The following is a 20,390-nucleotide window of genomic DNA, read 5'->3' as shown; positions in this document are numbered from 1 at the left end:
ATAATAATGAAATAAAATGCCACTGTACTTAAATGGAGTACACATTCACAACACACTTAAGTACACCTTTACATTCTGTTTTACAAAAAAAAATTAAATCATTGTTTTAATAATCTTTTGTGTATGTGTGTATATATATATATATATATATATATATATATAGTAGATATTACAAATTGAAATACCGTATATGCAAAATTTATATAAATCACAAATTGCATTTAAATACATGACACAAGTTTCAGTAGGAATGAATTTAAAGTTAACAATAAACAATAAAAATAACTATGAAATTACATATAAAGATGTACTTCAGTCCTATTTAAACGGGTCAAAAAAGTACTCTGAAGTTCAGCTAATTGCATTTAATGTAGATTTAAACTATAATACACCATAGATATAAAATGTCTATTTTCAACATCTTCAGCATATGCAAACACATAGAGAGGTATTGTAGTATTTTAATTGGAGATTGAAATACAGACAATCTTATGGGAATCTGCCACTGTTAGGTGTTAAGATGGTAGGTAAATGTGAGTGCTTTCTGTCTAATGTGTGGTGTTTTTTTGTGTGTGGACATTGTTAATTTTAAGAGACAGTAAATCACCATTAGCTGTAAACATCTTATGCTGTGTCCTAACCCGGCGCAATGGGACATTTTTAACCACAATAAGCAATTTGTCTGTCCAAACCAAGTAGGTCCATAATTCCTGAAGAAAGATATCCGTTAGCATCCGCATTCCCAATGTTGGCACACAGTGTTAAACTTTGAACGTGTTTCTTTGTTGCTGTAATCCACAGATAAGTTGGTCATGTGATTTTATAATGTTATTTTTGGTTGTTATGTTTTGTTCTTTACTGTTTTTTTTTCTGTAACTTGTGATTGCTTTTGTTTGCACTTGTTTGACTTTCGTTTGTGTTCAGCTCAACACTTCCTGCATGCCTTAAGTCAAAGTCACGGCTGTCTGTAGTCACTGCCACACAACGCCAAGTTCTTAGGTTCACAGACAAGATCACCATTAGGTAAGGGGTCGAAAATGTCAACCCTCAACCCCATTAGATAAAAACTACAACAACATCAAACATCCAACAGCTCCCAAGAGCCAGCTGCTCCTCATTCAAAACATTAGAAAATTCAACCATTATCTCACACACCACATTATAGCAGCTCTCTTGACTTCCTCCCCTTACAGGTTTGCTTTTCATTTTATTTTGGACCTAATGTTTTTGTTCTTTGTCATCTTCCTATTCTCTTTTTTCCTTCTCCCCTTTCTCCATTGGATGGCATGTTGTGACCCTAGTGATCTACAGCCCTCTCTTGACAGGCTTAGAAGTGCTAGTACCAACTGTCTGAGACCAGGTTCTAATTCCAATTCACCTGAACGAGACAGGTACACTCTTTACTTTGAATCGGATTATTCTAATTTTGTTGAATTTGTCATTAATATCATTCACAGACATTAAAGGACACTCTTATAATGTTCCTTTGTGATGCCCTTTGAACACAACAATCACTGGGTCTCATTCACTAATGTGCACACACACATCGTTTTGCATAAAACTTGAGCGCAAACAAAATTTAGGATACATTTAAAACCACACCTACAAATCCTTGCATTAGAAACGTAAAATTTGTTAAGTAAAATGTTTATGAATATAAAGGTTTGGGGTGGTGGGTTAAATTAATGTTTTAGTAAGTCTCTTATGCTCACCAAGGCTGCATTTGTTTAATTAAATATACAGTTAAAACAGTAATGTTGTGAAATGTTATTATAATTTAAACTCTCTTTGACAGTTTTTTTATTTTTTATATATATATCTTTTGAAATGTAATTTATTCCCATGAGGCTGAATTTTCAGCAGCCATTACTCCCATCTTCAGTGTCCCATGATCCTTCAGAAATCATTCTAATATGCTGATCTGCTGCTCTAGAATAATTTCTTATCATCAATGTTGGAGGGAGACTGTGCAGAAAGCTGATGCTAATAACTAACTGCTAGCATACACTCACTCATTTTGATTAATCTAAATGAATTAGCTTTAGAATGATTTCTTTTTCTGTGCACATACTGTAAAATAAGAACACTTACGTGCGGTTGTTAGTGAATAAGACCCAGCATGTCTATGTTAATGTCAAAGAAACATACCACTGTTGGGTCACCCACTATGCACTGCTCTGTTAGTGTCCAGTGACTCTTATGGTCTGGCGGCTCTGTTTTGCGTCTTGGATAGGGAGTTTTTATCTAACCACAGTAGCTGAAGAAGTGTCAAATATGAGTCCCCTGAATCTGTACATCTTCTTGTGTGTTTGAGATGACCGTTGTCACAGTCTCTATATTGACCTCCCGTGTTTCTTCCATCTCCACTTTGAACTCTTTGGGTGTTTGTGGATCACACACGCACACACTCACGCAGGAGCACCCAGTCTCTGCCCCGTACCAGACCCATGAGCCCAAGGATCCTAATTCAGCATGCCTCCCCAGAAGACGACAGGTATCCCTCCTGTCCTCCAGTCCTATTGCTAAACCTCTCTGCTCTTCTAACCTGTCTGTCCCCTCCCTGCCATGGGACTAGATAGTGGATGTACTGTATAGCTAACCCTCCAACCTCCTGTAGCTTCTGACCTATAGCTTGTTGTTACCCAGCAGCCCCATGATTTTAGCGCTCTATAATGTGATCGTGAGTGTGTTTTGTAGTTTTTCAGCTGCTCAGTAGCTTTGAAAATGTGGCTTTTGTGGTGTGATGTGTAGTGTGTTGCGTTGACTCTGGATTTCATGAGGTTGTATTTAGTCCTTTTTATCTAAACTCTTTCCACAGACTATAGTTTATTCCCTTGTTATCTTCTACTTCTCTTTTATACTGATTTTTCCAACAGTTTTTGGTACATGTTCATACATTACAGTGGCCCTGAAAAGTATGTTGACATAAAATGCACAAATACATTAAACAAAATTTAAACCAAGTGAGATTTATTTTAAACAAAAAAATACCACAAGCACACATTTCAGGCAAAACGTTTCACACAAAAAAGTTAGTTTTCAGATTATAAAAGAATAATTTGTTTGCAGGTTCAAATCGGTCTTGTATTTTACATGTGATATTCAGACATTTTAAGTGTCCAAATTCATTTTGGGGGCACTGCTTGTATTTTCACTTTTCTCTAGATTCATCTGAAATTGATATGATTTCAGAGGATTTGTCTTAAATTTTCCGGGTATATAAAGTCACATATGTCATCTGTCAGTTGTCTGTGCTGCATATCATACACAGTGTGTCTTGTGTATATGTCTAACTGTACACAATATTGTATCATTTCCTTTAATGAGTAGCCACTAAACCAAAGTGACATGATTTAGCCCTAATGAAATTATTATTTTGTATTAACATCAATCCATACTGTGTCATTGTGTGTCTGTGTGTCTGTATCCATGCCACTCACATGTGTTTGACCTGATCTTATGAATCAGCTGGGTTTTGGAGGCTATGTTCCCCGCTCAGGAGACAGTACACCACCTCAGTGCAAAGCCAGACGCACAGAGGTACAGACCCACAGGAAGAGCTCTAGAGCACATATACCAATAACATGTCCATCTCCATCGTGGCATTTTATTAGACAGCAGTTTCATTTACTGTCCGTCCAGTCCTGAGTGAATCCACTCCTCATTCTTTTTGTTTTCTGTCTCGCCTCGATCATTTCCATGTTGCAGGCAGTCGAGAACTCTGGACAAGCCTAGCTGTCAGAAACTTGGCAAGAGAATATCTGACAGCGAGCGGTAAGACTTATCAAACCATGTCACATCATGTCACATTTGCATTGCCTGTTGATTGTTGAAGTCCTGTATGTACAGAACCTGTTTAGTACACACTTATTTATTTCACACTGGATAAAGCTTCTAGATTGGACTTGTATAGTGGTTTTTGTTAAAGTCCCCCTGTGGTGAAAATCAAGCTTTTAATGTTGTTTATATGTCTATGTGTTGTTTTTAATATGCTTTAAGACAAACCATGTGCAAATTCATAAGTCAGCACCATTTCTGGGTATTTTCTCCTTAAAATGGCAGTGAACCAAAGACAGTCTTAATATCGCGGTTTGAAATCGCTGGGGTTTGACGTCACAAACTACCTTGTAACCAATCACGTCAACGTGTGATCGTCAACAAGTGGATCTCTGAGCTGGTGTGAGTGAGTGGAGGCGGGGCTAATTTGCATATTCATAGAACCGCGTATACTAAATGAGGCAAGAGTGTAGTTACATTCAAGCTATTTTAAGGCATGAAGAATTTTTTTTCAAGGAAAAAAACGTTTAAATATGTCATTTGAGTGTTAAGGAATACAATTATTGATTACAGGGGGACTTTAAATTATAAAAAAAATTTCTTCAATATGCTTTTGTTCATTTGTTTCTGACTATTTCTATATTTTATATCAGAGCCCAGAATTAAAATATTGCCAAAGCTCCAAATGTGAGTAAAAATGTACTTTGGTGAGTAAATAAAATAGTTAATAAGATTTACTCACCAGTTCTCTTACAATATGTGAATAAATAAAATGTTTCAGTTGAAATGTAAAATAATAAAATAATATAAATGGCATAAAAGTGATGTAAGTTAATCAAATCATAGATAATCTTTCTTCCCGTTAAAAAACGATTTAATTGATTTCATTTTAAATGACAAAAATATAAAAAATACAAAAAGCATAAATATATTTTTAATAAAAAATTATTCATGGCTAGTACATTTTCTCAAATCACCCACCTATGTTAAATTTGGACCCTGTTATTAGTATATTATTCTATTTATTAAATTGTGTATATTTTTCAGTTGTTGAACTTTTACAGGGAAGTGCTGCTCTGGCTTCATCCACAAACATATTTATTTTTTCACACATTCACACTATTTCTCTCTCTGTTTTTGCAAATAATTCGTTGGCTTTTTCTCCATTTGCTTGTTTTATTTTTTTCTATGATTTGTCACATTGATTTTATTTTTCCTTTATTATTCTGTCTTGTATGTTGCTATTCTCACTGGCTTGCAGCATTAGGCCAACCTCCATTCTAAAGGGCTCACGCAGGAAGAGGGTATCGCTGCCTCCATTGGGTAAGGTGACCCGTGCGGGGGTCAACCAGGCTCACCCCAAATGGAAAGGTGCTGACCCTGATCTGGGCTGAGAAACCTTGCTGTGCTCAACCCATCCTACAATTAACACTTTAAGCCTTGTCTTTGCTATAACCTCTGCTTTTGCTCTTTTCTCTCAAATGTTTTGTGTGGTTGCTGCTTTTTATACTGAAAATCCACCTGTCCTCATCACCTACCCACAGCTTTCTGTTTGTTGCCTTGTGCACAACAACAATGTTATCTTTCACATTTACCGCAATTTTTTCCCCATCAGTTTTACACCCTTCACTCTTGTACTTGTTTTGCTTTCCTTATGGCTCTTAGCAATAATAATACATATCAGATGTGATCAATAATGTTACCTTATCATGCAGATATTGGTCCGGTAAGGATCAGTCTGTTTGTGAAAATGTGTTTAACAGATGTACATTTTGGTCCACGCTGGTTGGTGGTATGGCCTATGTACTTAATAAAATAACCATCATTTTTTCTTCTCCCCTCTCTCTCTCTCTCTCTCTCTCTCTCTCTCTCTCTCTCCCTCTCCCTCTCTCTCCATCAGGGAGCAGCCGAACTCCCGGCCCACATTCTCCTCATCAACAGCGGACTCTTCTTCAACACGAAAGGTCAGACAGCTTCCCCAAGTTCCCGCTAAAAGCAGCAGTGTAGAGCAAGGTACAGTCATTGTCCACTGACTTGCACTGGTTACTTTTCCAAATGTTTGTTGAATAAATATGCAAAATATGAAAATACCATATTTTTTTTTATCATGTATGTATTAGCTCTTGCTTCAGAGGAGCGAACACGGCAAATGAAAGTACGCACCTTCCGAACAGCAGCTCCCTCCAGTACCAGCCAGGATCTGGAGAGGGCGCTCAAGAATAAAAGAGAGGTGAACGCCGTTCTGCTCTCTCGGATTGGACTTCATTTTCATATACACTACTGTTAAAAAGTTTGGGGATGAATTTCTAATTAAGATCGAATTTATTCCTGTGATTGCAAAGCTGAATTTTCAGCAGCCATCACTTCATTCTTCAGTGTCACATGATCTTTCAGAAGTCATTCTAAGATGCTGATTTAGTGTTTAGTAGATTTAGTTTTTCCTGCTTTATGTTTTTGTTTAAACCATCAAACAGTCTTAGATGAATATAAAGTTCAAAAGAACAACATTTATTTGAATTTTAAATCTTTTGTAACATCTATTATATTGTAACATCTATCTATTATAACATATGTTACTTTGACTATTGATCAATTTAATGCATTCTTGCCGAATAAAAGTATTAGAAAATATCTTATACTGACCCCAAACTTTTGAACGGTAGTGTGTAATCCCATTCCAGCTCTTTCAAACTGTGACAAATCTAGAATGTTCAGAATGTATATGCGCTTTCATTCTTTTGTGCATTTCATTCCACTAGCTTTATAAGGAGCAGCGACGAAGCTGTGACAATGTGTCCCATAAGTCCTCAGACAGTGATGTCAGTGACGTGTCAGCCATCTCTCGCGCCAGCAGTGCCTCGCGGATCAGTAGCACCAGCTACATGTCCATTCAATCAGAACGACCCAGGGGTCGCATTAGGTGAGATGCATAGCTATAATCATAAGGGACTGTTGCATTAGGTCTGACCATTTTTGTAACATTTTGACACGTCTTTAGTGATCATACTTGTTAGAGATCAATTTGTAATTGTAATGTCATTTATGCACTTTTTTTGTTGTTGAAAAATTTGTTCAAACATTTCTTGAATATCTCTTGAGGAGAGATTATTATAAAAGCAGCTGTGAATCTTTACAGCGCCTTCTTTTCTACATTAAGTGGCCATATTCTACGCATTTATAACATTTTTGTTCTCTTGAAGAAGTTATGAATTACTGAATAAATGTTTGTGTAGCAGTCAATAGTTAATTTACACGTTACAATGGTAACCTGTTTTTGTTGTTTAGTTTCCATACATTTATGTTGTACACATTTAAACACTTCCGTTTAAAAGTTTGGGTTCAAGAATGCATTACATTTATCAGATGTGACAGTGAAGACATTTATAATGTTCCAAAATATTTATATTTCAAATAAATCCTGTTCACTTGAACTTTCTATTCTTCAAAGAATCCTGAAAAAAAAAATGTTTTCCAAAGATATTAAGCAGCACAACTGTTTTCAACATTAATAATATTAAGAAATGTTTCTCGAGCACCAAATCAGCATATTAGAATGATTTCTGAAGGATCATGTGACACTGAAGACTGGAAGAATGGCTGCTGAAAATTCCATCACATGAATAAATTACAATTTTAAAATATTACAATAGAAAACAGCTGTTTTAAATCGTAATGCTAAAATTTTACAAATGTTTAATTGTATTTTAATAAAATAAATGCATCCTTGATCATAAGAGACTTGCAGACACATTTAAAAAAATCGACCTCAAACTTTTGAATTGTAATGTTCATGTAAATCAAACTCTTTTATATCAAAATGGCACAAAAATTAAAAAATATTTATCCCTTTAAGATGATCACAGCAGTCTTTTCCATGATCACGTCATTCTCAGATTTTTATGCTTTTCGGTAAACTCAGAAAGAATAATCAAACGCAGAGGGTCACATTGTCATAGTGATTTTCCATTTGTCATTTGAGTTACTGAGAGTCTTTGCTATGTTTTCTCCCTCCACCAGCCGTCATATTCATCCATCCAGCCGCAGCATGTTGAAGAGTACGAGTGTTAGTGGGGAAATCTACACTCTGGAGCGTACGGATGGCAGCCAGTCAGACACCGCTCTGGGAACACTGGGTGGAGGAGGGAAAAAGCGCAGATCCAGCCTTAGCGCCCGTGTAGTCGCCATCGTGGGCATTCCCTCACGCCGCAGCAGAAGCACCTCTCAGCTCAGTCAGACAGGTGAGACACTACCAGCCAATCATATCCTTTCTGTGCAACAATGGCTTGAATAGCCACATAAATCAGGTATTGCTTCTAATAAACTCACAAGTTTAAATCTAAAACATGTTACTCGCCGCTTCATGTACCATATATAGTAGGGCCTTTTAGACAAGGACCTTTTGTCCCAATAAAACTCATTGTTTGGATATCAGTCTGATAAAGTCACTTTTAAACACTCTTTTATATTCTTTTAAACACCAGAGAAGAGGTACAGGACACAGATGCATTTCTTAATGCCCTGTTAGCGTAGCCTGAGGTGCCCTCTACTGGTGTAAAAGCTAAAAATCAAAATGCTTGAGTAACAATGAGGATATATTCAGTAGAATGACATTAGTGTCATCAGGACCAAAAAGCATTTTGGAATTGTTAACAAAATCAAGACTGGAATATTATAAAGAGCAAGTTCTTTCCGTCAGTTAAATCCATTTGCCAAGACCGCTGGATGTCTTTTCCTCAGTCTTCCTGCTTTGCTTAGATGGCTATCTCTTATCTGTCTCTCCTCTCTCTTTCTCCGGGTCACCCTTGTCTGATGGATCTACGTATCAGGTCTCATTCTACCTTGGTTCACCTCTTAAAGTAGCATGTGTCTTTAGTCTCTTTAAAAGTGTGGGAGCTGAAGCCTCGGGCTAGAAATATGAATGGCAGCATGTTAGCATTGGCAAGAGTTCACACTGTCAGGTGCAGATCAACCCTGGATTCCTATCAGATGTAATGTAGATAAATACCTTTGAAGTTGGATCTGATATCCTCTAAAATCCCATGTTTTAAGCACTGTCTGTTTATAGTTTAATAAATGGATTGCTGAAAAAAGAAACAAATTCAAAAAGGATGGCAAAAGAAGTTTTTTTGGCACCGCTCTCTGCCAAACGCCTGGATAATATCTTAAAAGGACCATCAGATGATAAATCATAAAGAGTTGCAAAGATGCGATAAATCAGCATTTTAAAGAGCTCCGCTGCTTTGTAACAGCTGTTCCACGCTCTGTCCACTGCACCAGCCTTATCCATTCACAACCATAGCCAAAACTAAAAATATTGCGGGAACACTTTCTTAATCTGTTAACATGAGTTAATGCATTAGGTATTATTACAATTCTTTTAAAGCATTTTATCGTGGTTCATAGTAATTTATGCGTATATACTAATACAATTATTTATTTTATTTATTTATTTTTTACAAATTTTCACATTGTATATTAACATTAGTTCATGTATTAATGTATATTTACTTTACTGATTAAAATTTGGGGTCATTCCAATTTTTTTAAGTCTTTCCAAGTCTTTTAAACCACCATAACTGCTTTTATTTGATTGAAAATCATTAAAAACAGTAATATTGTGAAATATTATTAAAAAATAATTCTGTTTGAATATATTTTAAAATGTAATTTATTCCTGTGATGGCAAAGCTAAATTTTCAGCATCATTACACCAGTTTTCAGTGTCACATGATCCTTCAGAAATCATTCTAATATGCTGCTCTGCTGCTCAAGAAACATTTATTATTATTATCAATGTTAAAACCGGTTGTGCTGCTTAATATTTGTGGGGAAGCTGTGATTGGACTTTATTAATCAAAGATTCCTAAAAAAAACACACAAGGAACAGCATTTGTTTAAAATATATATTTTTTGTTAAGAGTATATGATCAATACTGATTGAATTATCATTAACCTGGATTTATAAACACTGTAAAAATGGTTGTTCCTTGTTAATTGTTAGTTTATGATACTTAATGCATTAACTGATGTTAACAATTTGGACTGTTAATAAAATAAACTGTTTCCAACCATTATCAATTAAACCTTTTTTTTTTTAAACCAACACTGCTTTTTCAATATTATCTTAAGAGTGACATAGGCCAATGATGATTTATCTTTTAAACTGCAGAATGACTAATGATGCCAGTGACATTGACTTCACTTGATAGTGACACCCAGTGTTCATATTATGAATGTCATTTATTTCACAAAAATGTGACAATTTTAAAAGATTGTTTTTTAAATATCTTGTGGGCTGCACAGAGCATGTAGTTTAAACACTCCTCCTTTAAGATCATTTGTCAGGTACAATTCTAAAAAGTCCAAAAGACTAAAAGAACCTCAACATACAGGTGCTCTAAATGTATTTTTATTATTATTTATTTATAAGATAATTTCTGTTCTGACAGTATTTTTCTGTTTTCCCAAATAATGTCAGAGCCATACAAACGAATGCTAATAAGAGTCCCTGGACCTTTCTTTTGTAAGTCTTGTAAGAATAAGCCCTTGATTGTGTTTTGATGAAAGTGAACACGATGAGTGAAGAGATAAAGCTCTTTGCTACATTTTTAACTCAAACAACTGGCATGACAGTGGATCTGTGAGCCACCTCAGTGGTTGACATTTTCAAAGGATCTGTAATCTATCAAAAGGCCATAAATAGTAAGGATGGTGCCCCGTGACGTCCAGCAGGAGATGTTACTCTCACCAAGGGCGAAGAACTTGGTCTTAGACTGCAATATTTTCTCCTGATTGACGGCTGTAAGAATAGCACACAAACTTAAACACCTGGGCGCGCACACACACACACACACACACACACACACACAGACATGTTGTGTTTTCATGTTTTATGGGGACTTTTCATAGACATAATGATTTATATACTGTACAAACTGTATATTCTATCCCCTTACACCAGGGGTATGCAAGTTCGGTCCTAGAGAGCCGCTGTCCTGCAGAGTTTAGCTCCAGCCCTAATCAAACACACCTGAACAAGCTAATCAATGTCTTCAGGAGTACTAAGGCTACAGGCAGGTGAGGGTTTTTTTCAGGGTTGGAGCCAAACTCTGCAGGACAGCGGCTCTAGGACCAAACTTGCCTACCCCTGCCTTACACTAACCTAAACCTACCCACCACAAAAACGTTCTGTCCCGAACTTTCTGTACTTACCTAATAAAGTACTGGGTGATATAAGATAACTACATGGGCTTAGGTTTATGGGTAAGTTCAGGGTTAGTATGTAGTTATTACCCACTTATTGTAATTACTATAAGTATAGTATGTACATGGGGAACAGGACTGTAAAATAAAGTGCTACCTTTTAACCTTTTGACAGCATTAATATTTTTCATTTAAGTTCTTCTTGCAGATTCTTTCCAAGTACTGCTTAAGAATTAAAGGACCTTATTGGGACCCCCTTCATCCCCCCGATGACAGTCCTGTGTATAGTAATGCCATTTTCCCCCCATCCACAGAAGCAGCTAACAAGAAAACAAAGGGATCCAGTCAGATCCAGCGCAGTCAGGAGACGGGAATGGCAGTGGAGTATCCCCGTAACGCCATGGCCCGCCAAGCCAGCCGAGAGTCCACTGACGGCAGCATGAACAGCTATAGCTCTGAGGGCAAGTTAGTATCCAGTGCAGTTTGACTCCTCCTTTCTTTCGCTGTTATAAACCATACATACATTTATACAGCAAGGATGCATTAAATTGATCAAAAGTGACAGTAAAGACATTTATAATGTATACTGTAACCAATTTCTGCTATTTTACCCGATGTTGACCTCCTCCCCAGCTCTCTCTCCCTTAAAATGTCCTGTCTCTGGTGTTTTTTATGTATTCACTGCAAACCCATCAACAGGCTGCGTGTCATGTACACATGAGCTTCTCTCGTCTAGATTTATTTGGAAAAACCATAAGGATAAGCTAATAGAGAACAGTCTGATTTACAGAGCTAATGCTGTGTCCACTACTGTCTAAACTCCATTTTTGGAGCCAGATGGCAAGCAGTACTCCCCTATAATAATTAAAATATCCATCATCTGCGGAGAGGGGCCTTGGCAGGGTCTGTAGCGGCGCAGAAAACGCCAGCCACGATTCCCTTTACGGCTTCAGAGAGCGGGGGTCATCGGTCGGTTGGCCTGTCCGTCGTGACTGTGTGACACGGCAAAATGAGCAGCAACCCCATGATTTAAGGTTGAACGTGTTTTAAATGGTCTGAAATCACATAAAGCCGTTCATATGGTAGCACGACATGGGCTGGCACGTCCCTCAGACATTCCTGCAGGAGTTAGGTCATGGAAATTGCGCTGGTCTCAAAGGAAATATTGAGTGTATTAAGAGGGGCCTTAACGCAGGACAGGGTTTACATACCATACTCATTTCAGCAGCCTTTGAACACTAAATGAGGGCAATAGGCTCATTCTGCAGTAGTAGATTTCATCCATAGAAACTAATTGATGTATATGTTCTTGTTTGAAGTTTGTTTTGGTCTCTACAATGGTTTCAGAAGATAAATTTTGGGATTTTTATGGATTTATGACAACAAAGTATTTAAGAATGCATAAATATAACAAGACATTTACTATAAGCTGTATTTAAATTGCTTCTTTTTATCCATCCATCCATCCATCCATCCTTCTGATGACTGGTGCATGTGTGTGTGTCAGTCTGATCTTCTCAGGGATGAGGTTAGGGGCTGATAGCCAGTTCAGTGATTTCCTGGATGGTCTTGGTCCTGCTCAGTTGGTGGGTAGACAAACACTTGCCACGCCCGCTATGGGTAAGTAAATATTTTTTGTTATATACAAACTAAAGTCTAAGATTTTTTTCAGTTTGCTTCAATGGAAACTTTTTTCTTTTTTTCTTTGAATTGGTTTTGTTTTGTAGGAGATGTTCAGATTGGACTGACGAATAAGAAAGGGCAGCTGGAGGTGGAGGTTATCAGGGCCCGTGGTCTTACACCTAAACCAGGTTCCAAATCGCTGCCGGGTGAGAGTGTGCCCACATACAACTAGTTTTCATAGGGATTAGGGATTCATTATGTGTATCCTTCTCATTGTGTAAACATTTTTACATGCATGACTGAATTGTTCCGTGTTAAGCACATTGAATTTCTTTTTTTTCATTTTTTTCATGTAAGCGGTAGGTACAGTTTAAAAGTTCGGGGTCAGTACGATAAAAAAAATTAAAAAAATTAATTCAATTGATCAAAAGTGACAGTAAAGACATTTACAATGTTACAAGATTAGTATTTCAAATAAATGCTGTTCTTTTTAACTTTCCAATCATCAAATAATCCTGAAAAATTGTGGTTTCCACAATAATATTAAGCAGGACAGCTGTTTTCTAAATTGACAACAATAGGAAATGTTTCTTGAGCACCAAATCAGCATATCAGAATCATTTTTGAAGAATCGTGTGAGACTGAAGACTGAAATACATGATAAAATATGCTAAAAATTTCACAATATTACTGTTTTTCTGTATTGATCAGACAAATGCAGCCTTGGTAATCATAAGAGACTTTTTTTTTACAAAAGCGACTTCAAACTTTTGAACAATAGTGTATTTTCTAGTTGCTTTATGTAACGAGGTTAGATGTTATGGGAAGAAGGAGGCGGGAACCGGCGAACATTCAAACAGATTTTAATACCAAAAATAAAACAAATCCAAAACGAAAGTAAAAGACTGCAGCCCCTCACGGACGACTGCTGTCTTAACACAACATAAGCCCAGGCCTGTTCCTCTCTCGATCTCCATTGTCGTCACTCCTCCTTTATGCCTCCGCTCCTCCGTGAGAGATACGAGACGTCGCGCAGGTGTCGCTCATCATTAATCACGCCACCGGCCTCGCGCCGCTCTCTCACGGCCCTCGGCCTCGTCCTGTTCGCCACACTTTAATTAGTAGTTCAATTTTAGTCATTTAGCACATGTACTTTGGACTAACAGAAATGTGATTTAAAGGAGCTTAATGGAGTGATTACAGCCGGACAATTTGAAGTTGAATACATTGTACTAATTGTTAATATGACGTGGCACTATAAATGCTTGAACAAGCCTTTTTGAACTATGTCTGCTCTTCACAGCTCCCTACGTCAAGGTCTATTTGCTGGAAAACGGAGCGTGCAAAGCCAAAAAGAAAACCAAGATTGCACGGAAAACGCTCGATCCTTTGTATCAGCAAGCGCTGTTGTTTGAGGAAAGTCCGCAGGGTAAAGTCCTCCAGGTAGGAGTTTCATTCGTTTGTTTTCGGTATACCTCCATAGTCCACATTAGTGTGCACTGACCACTGAATGTGTCTTCAGGTAATAGTGTGGGGAGATTACGGCCGCATGGACCACAAATGTTTCATGGGAGTCGCACAGATTCTTTTAGAGGAGCTGGATCTTTCCAGCACAGTGATCGGTTGGTACAAACTGTTTCCCCCCTCATCATTGGTCGACCCGACCTTAGCTCCTCTCGCTCGTCGCGCTTCCCAGTCATCGCTGGACTCTTCAGGGCCACCGGGCATCATCAGGTCCTAGTGAATGGACAGGAGCGAGATGCGAAACTAAAACACACGGACCAAGGACCCGAGGCAACAATCAGAACCGGAGCGGCAGATAAAGAGACAGATGGACAGAATCATGATCAAAGCTTTGCTGAAGCCTGACAATCACTTCTCTTTTACTTTTGATCTTTGGGTTGTAGAGATTTCCTTTGATCCACTCTGCTCCTTTACTGCATGTTTTGTTGCTGAGATGACGATTCGACTCAAATAAAAAGAGAAGGAAGGGAGATGCTCCCGAAACGCGACAGGAAGCAGAGCCCACAGTGGTTCCGGTAGCCTAGAGGGTTCTGGTCAGTCAGCGTATTTGTTTTCTCACATGTGTATGCATTTCAGAGTTGGCGAGAGTGAGAGGACAGCACTGCCCCTCCTCTATATTGCACTTACAGGAAGCCCCAGAGGTCGAGGGTTAAAGATTTAGTCTTCTCAGAGAGTTTCCTCTCTGCTTCACGGATGCTGCATCCGAGACCCCGCCGTGTGCCGGTCTGGCACGAACTCAAACTCAGATTGTGTGACTGCAGTGTGTGTGTGTGTGTGTGTGAGTGTGCGTTTGCGTCTATTAAGGCAGGGATGCCTGAGAACCTTTTAAGTCTGTTTACAGCAGTCGCCACCGACTGCTTTGCCTTTTCACGTTACTGTTGATTTGGTAAATAGGCACACTTTGTAGAATGTGAAAACATGCTTCATGTTTTCTGACATTTGTGTCATACGAGCTTCATGGAAGACACAAAACCAATTGTATTTGATTCACTGGGACTGTAAGAAGCTGCCACTATCATTTAGGTTTCTTCAACACTAACAGGAAACTCCGGAAACAGTCACTACATGCATTTGCTCACTAAAACGTCCGACTTTGCAATCACAAAACATATCGTACTGGCATTTCAGAGCATTTTGAATTCTATTCCGTTTGGTAAAGGACCTGTACATACCGATATTTGAATTTCTACCCGACTAGAGTTTACATTATTTTAATGCGAGCACAATTGCTTGATTTTTGAACAAAACAAGAGAAAAGTTTGAGCTTTGGGGAATTGATAATATTAATGAAAAAAATCAGAAGAGGCCAAAATCGTAAGCTTCCTATTTTTAGCTGTTTGTCATCGGTTTTGGGTTTAGTTTATTATAAAACGAATCTCAGAGATCCTCCCCCCCCCCCTCCCCCCTCTGAGCATTTTGAATGTGACAGTGAGACGTGGTCTCTGAAGAAGACCGCTCGCCACCAACACGGGGAACAGCATGAATCTGGAACTGTTCCAAGTTGCATGCACATTTTGTAAAACAAGACAGATGAGAAAAAAAGAGACTACAATAAGTGTGTGTGTTAGTTCCACAAACTGTAGGACAGCTTGTATGTTGCATGTACTTGTACAGTTTGCTTGTACTTGATATAAATAGATTATCAAATAAAACGAAGCCATTCATTCCATGTGTGGGCATTTGGCCGGGTTCAGCCATACACACAGGCCTTATTTTGGGGCTGAATGTTCTATAAGATTTTTTAAATTGTTTTAATCTCTCCCCCCCCCCCCCCCCCCCCCCCTCCTCCTCCTCCTCCTCCTCCTCCTTTTTCCCTTTTTTTTCCTTTACCCTGGATGGATAAATAAGCGCTGTACTGTAGTACTCAGCAAACTCAAGGCCCTATTTTATTGAAGATGTTGCTGTTCACTGTAGTCTGTACTACTGTGGGGCTAAAACTAAGGTAGAAATCCTGTATAAAAACTAGAGCTATATGTATATGGAATATAATTATGAAATTCACGATGACTTAGAGATATATCGATATTGAAACAGAGTGTATCAAGTAAACATCACTTACGTACATGCATATATTGTAAATATGAGTCTGCAAAGAAGTTTACTTATATTTACAAAGCAGCCCCATTCAAGTTAATGGATCAGTGCTCTGTCTCTTGGTTCTGCTGAGCGGAAGAAGGGATGCCTCCAAAGTTTTATTTTAGTGATGCCCAATCTAACGAGAGAAATTTGGACCTCTACCACCCTGTTGCTTTATAATAAATGCTCATGAATCCTCGTTTCAAAGAGAAGTTTACTTTATATGCCTGGTTTTGGCAGACTTATTTACTTTGTCAGTATTATTCAAGGATACTGATTGTTTACAGCTCATGTATTCCACTGAAACAAAATTGAAAGTATTCACTGCAACATTTCTTGTTTGTACAGCAGACGTGGCTCAAATAATGTGTATGTTTTATATTCAAGAGTTCATTTTTATTATTTACAAATAAAAGACTGTGTGGAAGAAATTGTGCACTGATTTTTTTATTTGCTTTTTTCAAATGCATGATTCTAGCTTTTTATTGTTTTAATTTTGTATCTTTATTTATAATCTATGATCATTTAAAAAGTGGAAGAAAATGTGTGCACTAAATTTTGAAACATTTGAAAAATGTTTTGCTTTTCAAATATGATACTAGCTTTTTTCATTTTATATATACAATATATATTTTTTGAAATATGAAACATTTGAAATGTAATTTTGATCATTAAAAAATGTCTTAAGATCACATTTTGTCTATGCCCTCAAACCAAATAGAGGTCCGTCCAGTAACGTCCATCAATGCATCATACTGTAGTTAATGGTAATCCAATCTCTCCACCATGTGGAGGGAAATAGCACTACACAGTTCCTTCCTTTTGTTTATGGTTTACTTGCATTTGTTTAATCAGTAACTTTCAATAATTGTGCAAGATCACTGCTTAACAATTGCTAAAAATACCTCGTCTGTCAGTGCTTCAGATTTCCGGAAATGCGACATTAGACTCGGTCTTGTGTGCTTACGTAACCACAGAGCAGCTGTTCAGAATCTAATGCATAATTCAATTATCCAGCTAATTGTAATTTAATGTCAGTGTCTGTTTAGGTGAGCTATAAACGTAGCCGCTCTGAAGTCTAGTGAAACATTGCTTTAAAGATAAAGCAGCTGTTTTCCTAGCCTTGCACAAAATTTCTTGGATGATGTTATGTTTTTAATATTATTAGTGACAGATTTGGTGTTGCTTCGACATTTACTCTCTGCTGCTATAGTAATGCTGGGGCATCGGTTAGCAAGACAGAACAAGAACCAAATTTGTTATTAGAGCATTATATTACACATGCTTCACCACTGAAAAAATCTAATCGAGCAGCGGCATGTCTGGAAATCATGACTTCATTGCACAGTTGGATTGTAACAAAATATTGCTGGTTTTTTTCTTCCATAAACTGAATCACAACTTTAAACTGAAATCAAAAACAGGCAATGATGTTAAACAGTAATGAGGCAAGGCAGGTTTATGTAGCACATTTCGCACAAAGGTTATATAAAGTGCTATACATTACAAAGAGAAAGAGAAATAAAGACAAAATTGTAAACATTAAAGGTTTTAAACCATCAAAATAAAATAATAAAAAGAAGAATTTAGAAATAGGTACACCAGCAGAACTAAAGGTATAAGGGGAATTTTATGTATAAATATTGACTGAAATAAGTCTTATAAACTTGCAAAAAAATTAAATACATATAATATCTTTGGTTATCTACACCAGTGTTATTTTAGTATTATACTCACCGGCCACTTTATTAGGTACACCTTGCTATTACTGGGTTGGATCCCCCGTTGCCTTCAGAACTGCCTTAATTCTTCATGGCATAGATTCAAAAAGGTGCTGGAAACATTCCTCAGAGACCACCGCATCCCAAAGGTGCTTGAATTGAGATCTGGAGACTGTGGAGTCAGTTTCAGTACAGTGAACTCATTGTCATGTTCAAAAAACCAGTTTGAGATGATTTGAGCTTTGTAACGGTGCATTATCCTGCTGGAAGGAACCATCAGAAGTGGTCATAAAGGGTTGGACATGGTCAGCAACAATACTCAGGTTGGCTGTGGCGTTTAAATTATGCTCAATTGGAACTAAGGGGCTCAATGTGTGCCAAGAAAATAATCCCCACATCATTACACCACCACCATCAGCCTGAACCGTTCATACAAGGCAGGATGGATCCATGCTTTCATGTTGTTTACACCAAATTCTGACCCTTCCATTTGAATGTTGCAGCAGAAATTGAGACTCATCAGACCAGGCAATGTTTTTCTAATCTTCTATTGTTCAATTTTAGTGAGCTCATGTGAATTGTGGCCTCAGTTACGTGTTCTTAGCCGACAGGAGTTGCACCCGGTGTATCTTCTGCTGCTGTAGTCCATCTGAACCTCTTCAGAGATGCTCTTCTGCAGACCTCGGTTATTTGAGTTACTGTTGCCTCTCTATCATCTTGAACCAGTCTGGCCATTCTCATCTGACCTTTGGCATCAACAAGGCATTTTCGCCCACAGAACTGCCGCTCACTGGATATTTTCTCTTTTTCGGACCATGCATTCTCTGTAAACCCTAGAGATGGTTGTGTGTGAAAATCCCAGTAGATCAGCAGTTTCTGAAATACTCAGAACAGCTCTTCTGGCTAAGTAATCATCTTTCTTCCTCATTCTGATGCTCAGTGTTAACTTCAGCAAATCGTCTCGACCATGTCTATGCCTAAATGCATTGAGTTGCTGCCATGTGATCGGCTGATTAGATATTTGCGTTAACGTGCAGTTAAACAAGTGTACCCAATAAAGTGGCCGTTGAGTGCACTATTATATTAATATTTTTAATTATCTTTTATTTTTAGATTTTCAGTTTTCATTTGAATTTAGGTCAAATTTTGATCTGCGTTTGTCATTTTTAGTTATTTCTATTTCTTTTTATTTAAATTTTGGTTATTTTAGTACTTTAAATTTATTAGCTTTAGTTGATAATAATAGCACTGATCTACTTTGGACCAATGGTAAGTACAAACAAACACTAACAAAGGAATGCACATTGATTATCAAGCAGAACCCTTGAAGCAGGGCACTCTCAATGCCCCTGATGTTATTTTGGGCGAAGGAAAAGGGTCAAGAATGTCAGCTGGAACCCAGGTGTGTTTTTCGAGAACAAATTTTTGTCCACCTTGTACTGCAGACGGCCTACCTGATGCAGAGAATTCAGTGGTAAGTGGACAACACAAGGCGTACCACCGACCAGGTCAAACAATGCCTTCAACAGGAAGAAATAACAAGACAGTAAATTACAAGATGATACAGAGATTTGCTATAGAGAGATTTAGGCATCAGGAAAGCTAACTGTGAAGAAAGTGCAGGAAGTTGCTGTGGAGTTTCAGATGCTACTTGGAAACATTCATGCTGTCAGTTGGAAATTTAGTTTAATCACACCGAAAATATCTGCAACATATTTGTACTTTGCTGTAATATCTTGCTACTCTAAAATGACTGAAATATCTGCATGTTTAGCAATAAATTGGATGTATTTGCATCAAGAAAAACAATGGCTATGTTCATAATGGAAAACTAGCTTACTACTTCATGAATACTGATCATTATAGATTGTATGCTGTCTATACTATAAGCGAAACATAGCATTATGCAACATTTCAAACAGTATGCTACGTAAAAATGATAGTAATATTACAACTTTATAATAATAGGTCAAAAATGAGGGGAAATACAGCTGTAATTGCTTTCAGTGTTATTTTAGTATCACTGAGATACTGGTTTTATTTTAATATTGTAATAATTGTATTGTGTTTTTAGGTCATTTTTATTGTTTTATTGCTTTAATGTCTATACCCTAGTTAGGCTATTATTATTATTTATTTTAGTTGCCTGCATCAAGTTAAACTAAATGGAAATAAGAAATGATGCCTTGGTAACTAACTAGCTGAAATAAAATAAGTTTAAGTTTTTTTTTTAAATATATAAATAAATGTTTACATTTTTCTGTATTAAATTTAGTTTTAGTTAACTAGGCTATAATTTTCTTGCTTACAGGTCAAATTGTCACACTGCAAATGGAAGGTTATGTTTAGCAGCACGTTGCATTGTGGGATACATTTTTCTGTGGCGTGTGCTCTGATGTAAACGTACTAGACTAAGTCATCTGAGTAGCCTACTCTGTACATAATTTTGTATAATAAAGTTTATAC

General features: G+C 37.4%; 1 protein-coding gene across 6 annotated transcripts in view; it reads left to right on the top strand.

Annotated features, from left to right (window-relative positions):
- Positions 1–16,716, top strand: part of rims1a (regulating synaptic membrane exocytosis 1a) — a 78,238-nt gene extending 61,522 nt beyond the window's left edge. The window contains exons 21-34 of one of the 6 annotated variants that reach the window (XM_084392087.1): positions 925–1,023; positions 1,302–1,391; positions 2,417–2,494; positions 3,469–3,540; positions 3,709–3,774; positions 5,678–5,790; positions 5,898–6,007; positions 6,537–6,697; positions 7,795–8,015; positions 11,295–11,445; positions 12,488–12,600; positions 12,708–12,809; positions 13,907–14,046; positions 14,126–16,716. In XM_084392087.1, coding sequence (XP_084248213.1) covers positions 925–1,023; positions 1,302–1,391; positions 2,417–2,494; positions 3,469–3,540; positions 3,709–3,774; positions 5,678–5,790; positions 5,898–6,007; positions 6,537–6,697; positions 7,795–8,015; positions 11,295–11,445; positions 12,488–12,600; positions 12,708–12,809; positions 13,907–14,046; positions 14,126–14,344 — 1,735 coding nt within the window. In that variant the 3' untranslated portion in view covers positions 14,345–16,716. The remainder of the gene's footprint in view (positions 1–924; positions 1,024–1,301; positions 1,392–2,416; positions 2,495–3,468; positions 3,541–3,708; positions 3,775–5,677; positions 5,791–5,897; positions 6,008–6,536; positions 6,698–7,794; positions 8,016–11,294; positions 11,446–12,487; positions 12,601–12,707; positions 12,810–13,906; positions 14,047–14,125) is intronic. The other 5 variants (XM_084392088.1, XM_084392089.1, XM_084392091.1 and 2 more) reach the window with 5 other exon arrangements.
- Positions 16,717–20,390: the final 3,674 nt, after the last annotated feature.

This window comes from Rutilus rutilus (genome assembly GCF_951802725.1).
Source record: "Rutilus rutilus genome assembly, chromosome: 20".
In the NCBI taxonomy this organism is placed as follows: Eukaryota; Metazoa; Chordata; class Actinopteri; order Cypriniformes; family Leuciscidae; genus Rutilus; species Rutilus rutilus.
Note: the sequence above shows the minus strand (reverse complement) of the source record. Positions and strands in the feature narration are given on the sequence as shown.